Source organism: Melopsittacus undulatus, chromosome 2 (assembly GCF_012275295.1).
Source record: "Melopsittacus undulatus isolate bMelUnd1 chromosome 2, bMelUnd1.mat.Z, whole genome shotgun sequence".
Taxonomy (NCBI): Eukaryota; Metazoa; Chordata; class Aves; order Psittaciformes; family Psittaculidae; genus Melopsittacus; species Melopsittacus undulatus.
Window position 1 is genome coordinate 15,924,620 of NC_047528.1, and position 10,084 is coordinate 15,934,703.

The following is a 10,084-nucleotide window of genomic DNA, read 5'->3' on the forward strand; positions in this document are numbered from 1 at the left end:
ATAGTGCATGGGTCTAGACAGAGTTCTAAGGCTTAGAGGCTCCAGATTGGCTTAGACATTTATTTGTACAGAGCTAAGCTTGAAGCCTAGGGTTCTCAGTTTGCAGTCTCAGATAATTGTGCAGTCTCACACAGAGCTGAGTTAATAGTTTTGGTCAACAGAAGACAGAAGGTCAGAGTGTACCTGCGCATAATTTATGTATTATTGTAACACTATAAAAGCCTCATTTACTTTAAATTAATGTAAGCTCTAGAAGTTCACACAGTGGATGTTTTTATCTGGAAATACAATGCTTATATACTTACACAGATCCTCTGCTGTAGTATCATAGTATCTCTTAATTTATCACAACTCTTTCACTGGCAATAGAAATATTATACTAAAATACTATGTTAAATATAATATTTATATTTATACAATTTTGCATAAAATATGTATATATTTAAGAACATAGACTTTTATAATGCAGGAGGAAATAGACATCAGAGCACCCCAGCCACACTGTTGCAGCTTTACTTGGTTGCAGCTCTGCACTCAGGCCCCTATACCTAGAAATCCAGAAGATATGGCAAGCAGGAATATTGTAGTTCCTCAATTATTCCAGCCACAAATTAAGCTGTGTGTAATTTACATGAACTTATAAAATGTAAACAGACCACACTTTTCATCATTTACTCTTAGCTTTTGTCTTGCGATATTGATGTGTTTGGTCACAGTCTGGTACCGGTACATACACCTATTTGTTTCTGATAAAAAGAATATAGTTTCTGGTAGGAGTATAAAATGCAGCCATTGAAATACAGCTTGTTACATTTAGCAGTGTTAACAAAATAATCCAGCTGCAAAGGAGGATTAGAAATGCATTTCACGTGAACATTCAGATGTACAAATCCTCAGGAAAAAGTCCCAATTTCTTCCTACTTGCTTTTAATGCATTTCTCACATGAAATATGTAAACTGTGAAACTTTTAGGACCATCAGGCCCAAGAAATGAAGTAATTTTTCAATTTAGCACAAGTACAGGGAAGGCTGAACTGAGGTCAGTCCTCAGTCTATATAGTCCTGTGTTAAAGTTATGGAACACAGAAGGGGGTCTCTGTGCCCAAAGCTCAAAACTTTGTTGGGTCAAACTCCACTTGATTTGAAAAGTAGATTCAAAGAGCAAAAAGATTTTAAATGATGATTAAATTCAGTACACATAAACCATTGGCAAACCCTAAACTTTACAGAAGAAAATGAGATGGACGCATGCAATGTTTTCAAATGCTGTCAAAACAGTATCTGATACAAACCAACGAACATCTGCTGAAGTCTTGACGTACAACCCAACAAACTTTGCTCTCAGCTGTTAGCCAGGTCTCTCCAAGAGGTGCAAGTGCTGCATGTCTAGATGGATCCAAGAATCTGAAGTCCTGCAGGGGCCAAACCCAGAAAATGTCCACTGCCTCGGACTACACCACAGAAAGCACTTTGAGAGAATTACAAGACACACATAACCTGAACACACCACTGGAGCATGGCTATGCCAGTACCGGGGGAGATATCCAGCCACTCTGACTATGAACCAGACATGTTCCTGTGCAGCACCATTTTGACTTCCTGGCACAACTGATTTCATATATCTGAAATATGTTCAGGACTTGAAGGTGTTGGGTCACACTGTATAGAAGCTGTCAACACCTGAAAACATTTCTGGGGTCCTTCCAAGGCTACTTGCTGCAGACTGATAGTTATTCCTTTCCTTATGGCAATACCAGGCAATGTGTGTTACAATTTACTGCCATTACCTTACAGAGCCCCAGCAACTCTACTGCATGTGCCACTGGCATTACAAACACCTTTCATTAGATATATATTAGGAAGCTGAGCTAAAGTGAGAGTGAACATACTTTACTGATGTTTTGAGCATTTCAGGCAGTTCTTCATGCACCTCCATGATTTTTTGCTTACTTATTATGAGAAGCTGTCTTCTTCCACCTGATGGCTTTTTCCAATTCCCATTAATGTCAATTATTATTTCAACTTCTGCACTTGAATTACAGAGGAGACAGAGGGTGTTGAGAGCATAGAGACATTACTATTGGAAAGGACAACCCTGGGATGTGCACAGACTTCCTACAAAGTGTGTAAGTCCTTAACTGGGTCACAATTCCATAAAAAACCTAATAAAATTGAACTGTTCTGCATTTACTATTCCAGAATAATGTACTGTTGTGTCTGACCTATTTATTCTTGAAGCCTGGCCAATTTATCAACATAGACAAAGCTTAAATTAATTCTACTTTCACCATTAAGCTTGGACTTAGAAAATACCCACGGCCTTAATAGTGAGCTTATTATTAATAATAAGCTTAAATATCATCATTCTCAACAAGAACCTTCTTTCTGGCAGCCCAGTGACGTCAGCAAGTGGGCTAGATAATAATAACAATAATAAACATTGTGATTTTAATTTTTACAGTATTTTGTCACTTGAAAATAGAGACATTAGTTTGAACCCTGGCAGAAAGGCTTTGTGTTCGAATGAGCATGGGTGAAAATGCACTGTGTCCTTCCCACGCCTGCCGCTGGGGCCAGCACTGGAATAGCAGAGCTGGTGGCCTTGGAGAAAGCTGTCCTGAAGACAGTCAGAGGCCTCAGCAAGGGGCACCCCTCTGCCACTGGGAGCTGCTTTTAAACAGAAGCTGTGCCACCGGGCCTTGCCCCAGCTACAGCCCCAGATGTGTCCCTTGAACCCCGGGCTGATGTCCCAGCCTGGCCTCAGCCTGGCCACTGCACCCCTGGCCTGTCCAGCCATCACAGGCCTGCAGCTGACCCCGGTCACCATCACCAGGGCTGACCCTGACGTGACTTCACAGCATGACCTTGGCCCTGCATCACCACCACAGCCCTGCACCACAGTCACCGAGCTGTGGAGGACCTGGTTACCTTCACCAGGCCTGATCCCAGCCCTGGCTCACCCCCAGCACCTGGCCTTCACACTGCCATCTCTGCCCTGCCATGCCAGCCCCATGGGGAGCGCCTGTGGCCCCGGGTACATGAAGAAGAAATGCAGGCAGTGCACAACCAGACAGGCTCTTCCAAGCAGAACTAACCTAGAATGTGCTTCCAGGTCTCCACCACACACTCCAGGCCCTGCCACTACACACACTGTAAAAGAATACTGCTCTCAAACATGAAGAAATTCAAAGCTTTGGAGAAAAGGACTGACCTTTTGTAACACTGAAACGAGCTTGCCATGAAACAATAAGACCAACAAGCTGGCAGCAATGCCAGTTCAGACCTCGCTCTGTAGGCTTAAAACTGGAGTTATAGCACAGACTTTGGTTTAGTTAACTTGAATGCACAGGGTAAAACCAATACAGAAAATGGCACATGAAGCTCCAGTTCTTAACTCCAGGCCCCATCACAAAATAGGATTATTAAAAACTAACGATGAGGAAAAAAACTTGATACTCAACCAATTGCCTTTGGTTACAGTACACCCATTGGAGCAAGTGGAGGCCCAAAGTGAGATCATTTATAACAATAATCATTTACCAAAATGACTAAAGGTTTTAAAGTCACAGTCTTCCCTGATATTTTTTTGCTTCTATTTACATTTCTTTAGCATATTAGTGCTTCAGGGCTTCAAGGACCTGTTTTCATAAGTGTTTACAAACCACTAAACATGCCCTGGCACAGTATCAGCAGTAAATAATAATAATATCACCTCACAAACAAGAGCACTTGTGCCATGAAACATCGCGGGTGGAGTATCTCTTATGAAAGAATTTTATGAATGCTTTGTTCAGGAAGGGAGCTCCACCGGGACAACGATATACACAAGCGGTACTGTCCTGGTATCCTGCTTGCTCTCCTCTCTCCTGCAGCTTATAGGTATTTTGGAGTTGATTCTAAGAAGTCTTTGTCATTATGAGAAGTTGGGCCCCAGTCGAGATCTCTACAGCCAGTAAGTTATTCCTAGTCTCCAGGAAGCTTCCAGAGGGTCAACAGGACTACCTCTGCAAATAAACCAAAATAAAGGCTGCAATGTCAGACCCCTGAACTGTAAGCAAGACAAAATCATTGAAGCATCAAGAGGGCTCTGAGTATGTCCACACCTCTGCAAAAAATGCCTTACAAGGTTATGAGTATGGAAAAAGGCAAAAAAATATGTTCCTCAGGCAGTGTTTAATTCCCACCTTCTACTGCCAGACCCATGACGGTGAACGTCAAGTCAAGAGAATACAACAAGGAATTAATTGCAACAATGGGCTCGGTAAATGATCTGCCATAAGGCTGTAAGAACAGTAGTGTTCCTGTAACAAATAACTGCATCGAAATGGTTTGTTGTAGAGGCTGTCTAAAAGAAAGTAAGGAGGGGATTCATCTTTCCCACAAGAATCATATGTTGTTAATAGGTCACGAGGAGAGGAGTGGTGAGTGGTGCTGACTGTACCTTTCAATTAATTTCTTTTGCTTTTCATCTGTAAATTTGAGGGTAAATTAAAACAAACCTCTCCTTTGCTGCCATCTGTTCTCACAGTCAGAAGTCTGTCATAGATCATAGATACTACACAAATAATAATAATAAAAAAGCATAAATCAACCTGGAAATAAGCAAAACAAATTAAAGCAAAGGGAATGAATGCTCTTCTCTCCCAGAAACTCCATTTTCCTTTCCTCTTTTTTTCAATTCCTATTCAAAGACAGTGGCTGATGCCTAAGACGTGTTTTAGAGTTGGTAATTTTTTTCACATTCTTCCTACTGAATAAAGAAAAAAAATCCTTACACAGTATGGGCATAGTTACTTCTCAAAACATGATCTAGCAGGTAAAGGACTATTGAGGGAGGTAGGTCCATATCCCTGTTCAGTGGCTCAGTCTCTCAGTTATTTCCAGTGTCTCATTTGAAAGTAAACAGTATGTCCCTTTTTCTCAAGGATTAATAAGCTGACACAGGCTATTTTATATAGTCATAATAGGAGCATTATATAAAATAGACAAATCTCCTAAATTAAAGCTAATAATTAAAGAATTCAGAGCTCTTCTGCCCTTTTAGATTCCCTATTTATCCACAGCTCTTCTGCTGTACCTCCCAACTGTTCATTCTTTGGACAACCCGCAAATGTACCAGCTGCCTGTTCCCATACCACAACCCCCTACCTGCTGCGTCTTTTAAGTGGCTGGCTCCATGTCTCCTGGCTCCTCTCCTCTCAGCTGCTTTCTCTGTCCTGGTGCTGTTTCAGTGGTGGAGGTACATCTCTGCACCCAGTGCTCTAAGAGGCTGAGGCATCGGGGCCCCAGAGCTGACTGGAAAGACACCTGCTTGGGCACTGTCCGCCTTTCCACACTGCAGAGGGAGGAGCTGCCTCGGAGATAAAAGGCAGCAGCTCCACCTGTCTCCCACAGCTTCATGCCCTATTGCAGTCCCTCTGCTAGCTGCAAGGCTCTGAAGTGCTGTTCTGCAGAGATGGGAAGATAGACTCCCTTGTCACCTTTCCCCATTGGCTTCTTGGGGAAAGGACAGAGAAGAGAAGTACCTACAGGTTTGTTAAGCCTTTGGGACCTGGGGCTCTGCATACAAATGTTAGCTGTCAATTCTTTTTTCACTTCTGTCCCTGGCAGCTACAAAACAAAGCTTGAGAACATGAGCCAGATGCACCCAGAAGCCTTGAAACCAGAAATCAATTCAGACCTGAAATGTTTCATGTCATTATTTTCAAGCCCATTACATATGGGAAGCTGACCTGTGGTATTAATAACTGTGCCTACAGCAAGTATTCACTGTGTCCTTATGGAAACTGAATTGTTTGGGAGTCATCTGAACTTGATACTACCCTCTGAACATGGATTCCTTTCTGTCTCCTCCTGGGCATCTAACTTCCTGTTCAGTTCCTCCTGGGTGATTGAAATATTTGGAAGAAGGAACCTTCTTCCACAAGCATGTACAAAATCATCAGTTTCATTAACCAGGCTTACTAAAATAGCATTTTGTGACTTGAGTTGGATTTCTGTCTTATTATATTATTATAATTATATACTATTATTATAATGGAACAATGCATTTATATTGATCTACGGACTATAGTCCATTTTTAATCTCACACTAATGCTTACGATAAATGAAGTTTTCTCGAAGTTGATATTATGAATGAGGCTGAGTTTAATGAACAAGAAAAAATACTGAAGCTGGGTGTTACCCAAGTCCAAAACTAATGTGTATTTTTTCTTTTAAATTATTAAATACGCGATTAATAAGTTTCTAAATTATTTTTCAGTGTATATGACACTGAACACTCATGTGAACTGTACCAAAGCTGACTGTTGCTACCCCTCTGAATCTGTTTCGTGGGAGGAGGAGTCCGGTTCGAGTGGTTTGCTGCTGCTCTCCAAAGCTACCGCTGAGGCGAGCCACGAGAGGGCATTGGTAAGGAGAAAACAAGAGGAAGAACGCGATCCTGGGAACCAGCAGCCCGGGGCGCATCAGGAGCTCGGAGCCTTGTCAGTACCATGAGCAAATGAAGGTCCAACAGGCCACACAGTTCATTTCCGCAAAAAAGGGAAGGGAAAACTGAAATGTCTTCCCAGCCAGTCTTAGAGGTCTGAAGCCTACCAAGGGAACTGAGAAAGAACCAATGGTACCCAGAGGATGTGCTGGAGCATCAGGAGGAACAGGGAGAGACAGCACAAAGTGGGGCCCACAAATATGCATGGTTGACTGCGTATGCCACACATTTCTGCTCCACACAAAGGCTATGGAAAGAAAGAGAAAGGGAGATGAAGAAGGGTTGTATAAAACAACTGGTCTTTTCCCAGAGAAGGCCCCCAAAATGCATTGAATTTCACGAAGGTGTGGTCTGTCTCAGTGAAGAGAGATGCAGTGGTTCTATCAGGTTTCCAGTGTCGCTAAGCAGTAATAAAATAATAAAATATATATTTGTCTGGAAACAATTACTGTTACAATTCACTAAAGGAGGTCAGTGTTTCGTCCTGCATTGCAACACCTTTGTGTTTATGTGAAAATCTGCTCCCCTGAACCATGGCTGTCATTTGTTGAACATGGTAAGCCATGCAGGATGTTAGGTTTCATCTTTTAATCTTATTTCTGATTTTGTCTTTCAAAATTAACTGGCATTAACATTTTTTTATATAAAAAATTAAGCTTGTAAAAAGAGAAAAGCCTGCTCCTGGTTTGGTTTTTTTTTTTATTCTAGAGTTGTATGTGGGAATGGATTTCAATTTTTCATTGATCTTTTGAGAGATTTGCAGACAGGTATGTGCTTGCTCGTATGACATCAAACACACACACGAGATCAGTGCAGTCATTAGCACCTGACTTGTGGTCTACCAGCAAATCCTTCATTCCCTGTCAATCCAGCCTAGATTGGTCTATACAGGGACATGATATAGTAAATTAAGATGGTCACTGAACAAACTTGACCAGTGAGCCCACTGGTTATTACTGACTTGCTCCCTGGCCCTGGCCAGATCCAACTAGCTCTGTCAAAACCGTGCTCAAGAGCAGTTTGCAGGACAACTCACTTCAGTGACTTTATGCAAAAAAGTAGTACTGACAAGACTCCTCCTTCCATTCCACAGCATCTCCTATATGCCTCATTTGATTGGCAGCATAAATCAAATAGCTTGAAAATCACCTTTGGAAAGCATCCCAGGAGTAGGCTGCGAAAGTGCTTTTATTCTAAAACTTCTGAACTGAAAATAAAATGTGTACAAAGTTAATTACCAAAATAATAGTAAGTGACATAGAGCCAAGGGGCAGGCACATGGAACCAAGAGGAGGAAATGCAATTTGGGTTAGAGTCTCTGAAGCTCACTGTGGTCATATAGGAACTGCAGGATTTGGGCCTCCAGGGTGATCACTGTTGTTATTACTCAGATTATAGTAGCACAGGGCAAATGCACACACAGCCTGGAAGCCGTCTGCTCCTGATGAGAGTCCCCTGGCCTGAGGAGCTTACAGTCTAAATAAGACCAGGTAGACAAGTGGAGTGAGAAAGAAAGCATTTTTATTAGACCCAAGAGAGATTAAGAAGCTTGCCCAAAGACACACATACAAAGCCTTTGACAGAAACAGGATTTAACCTAGATTTCACTATGGCGCCTTGATTCGTGAACATGTCACCTATCTTCTGCTCAACATCTGAATGCCTCTTCAACTGAGATTTAAAGCAGACTCCATCTCAGTAAAGCATCACCAGAAACGGCCTATTATACCATGTTTATTTTGACTGCTTTTGGACAAGGAGAGACCACTTTTATTTAGAAAGTCCCAAGTTCACAGACAGAGAAACAAATACAAATTTGGGGGGAGGTGAAAGCCTCAAATTCAAGAACACGGCACTAGAAGCCTCACTGCATTTGCTCCAGCTTTAGTCTCTCCCAGAGTTTTAAATCTGCAATTATCCAGCCATGTAATTCTTGAAACCCAGCAAAATATTCCTCTTTTTTGGGGGTCATAATGGGAAATTAACCACAGAAAGAAAGCTGATGCCAAATTGTGGACGCAATAAATTGCCAAACTTAACTCAGTCCAGGTTCACATGCTGCAGAAAGCTAAGACAAGTTTTGGATGAAAGTCAGTGTTGACACCTAATGTTTAACCATGCCCATCATAAAAGCCACTTGAGTGAAATAAAAAATACACAGTACAAAAATCCACTTGACAGAAAAGTTATTCATTAGCATTCCTTCTACATCTCACACGAAAGAATTGCTTGCGAGAAGTGCTCACTTGTGAATCTGAGAGGACACTAGCTCTTACTTGCACACTGCCCACAAGGTACCTCAAGTCTCATTTACAGGAAGAAATTATATTCTTTACAAACAAACGGTTCATTTCCCAGCATAATTTTTATTACGCCATCGACCTTTGCTTTCACTAGCAACACAAAGAGTTTCGGTGACTGCACACAGAGGAGATACAAGTTAGAAACAAGGTCAAGGATGTTCTGTTTCTCCATATGGGTCATATAAGGTGCTGTGACTTGCATACCTGAATGGCGAGGGAATTCAGTTAAGTCGCTTGAAAGGGTCTTGAGAACAACCTTTCGGCCAGGTGAGTGCCTGGCTTGGTTTCCAAATGCTGACAGGACCGGCTCCGGCCTCTGTCAGGGCTGCAGAGCTGCCACGGTTCCCCCAACGTCCTGCAAAACTTCCCTGGCACCGCTGTTTCTGTCCCGGGTACCAGCATTAGCCTAACCCTCTGCCAGCCACACGGGGAAAGGCAGGAGAAGCCTTTCCCTCTACATCCTCCTCGGGGAAGGAGAGGAGCAGCGGGCAGCAGCAGCCGTGACTCAGAGCCGTCTCTGTCGCAACACGCGTTTCACAAACGTCCCGATGCTGCAGATGCCCCAGCAGGACCCAGCAGCCTCCGGCAGAGAACCCGGCTCTCCTGCCCGCGCTGTCCTCACGACAGCGCGCCCTGCCTCCCGGGGGCCACACGCCCGCCCGCCCCGCGACCCCTCTCCCGCTCCTCTCAGCGGGTGTCCCCCCCGGCTCCCTGCCGCAACCCCGACGGGGGTGGGTGCTCAGTCCGGTACCTGACTCTGTCTTCCTCAGCCCGCCGGAGCTCCGAGTCCCTCTGCAGCACCTCAAAAATCGCGCGGGCTTCTTCCTCGTTTAAAAAGCTGAGGTCTGGCCCCCGAGGCGCTGCTCTCATGGCTTTGCTTATGTCCGGGCGGGCGGGCGGAGGCAGGCGGGCAGCGCTGACCCCCTGCGAGCCTGGACCGACACGAGCATGGCCGAGGGACGCGCTTCACTCCGGGCGGCGGGAGCCGGAGCCGCGGCCGCCCCGGCGCGCGTTGGGCAACACCCGGCGGAGCGGCAGCAGGCGCGGGCGCTGCCGGCGGGGCGGGGCGGGAGCAGCCGCTGCCCGGTGCCCGCCCCCTCGGCCGGGGTTTGGGTGAGGTGCTCGCTCTGCGCGCCCGGTGCGCGGCTGTGCTGGCGCTGCCAGGCGGAGCGCACGGCCCCCGAGGGCCGCTGCGGGAAGCCGCAGATCCCGCCCGGAGCCCGTCCGCGGCACAGGAGCGCGGCCCCTCGCTCCGTCCGAGCGTCCTGCCGCGGCAGGGGGACAGACCGG

General features: G+C 44.8%; 1 protein-coding gene across 1 annotated transcript in view; it reads right to left on the reverse strand.

Moving 5' to 3' along the window:
• The window catches only part of EXPH5 (exophilin 5), a 36,946-nt gene extending 27,159 nt beyond the window's left edge, over positions 1-9,787 (reverse strand). Inside the window, exon 1 of the mRNA XM_034072762.1 lies at positions 9,546-9,787. Within this exon, the coding sequence (XP_033928653.1) occupies positions 9,546-9,664 (119 nt within the window). The 5' untranslated portion in view covers positions 9,665-9,787. The remainder of the gene's footprint in view (positions 1-9,545) is intronic.
• Positions 9,788-10,084: the final 297 nt, after the last annotated feature.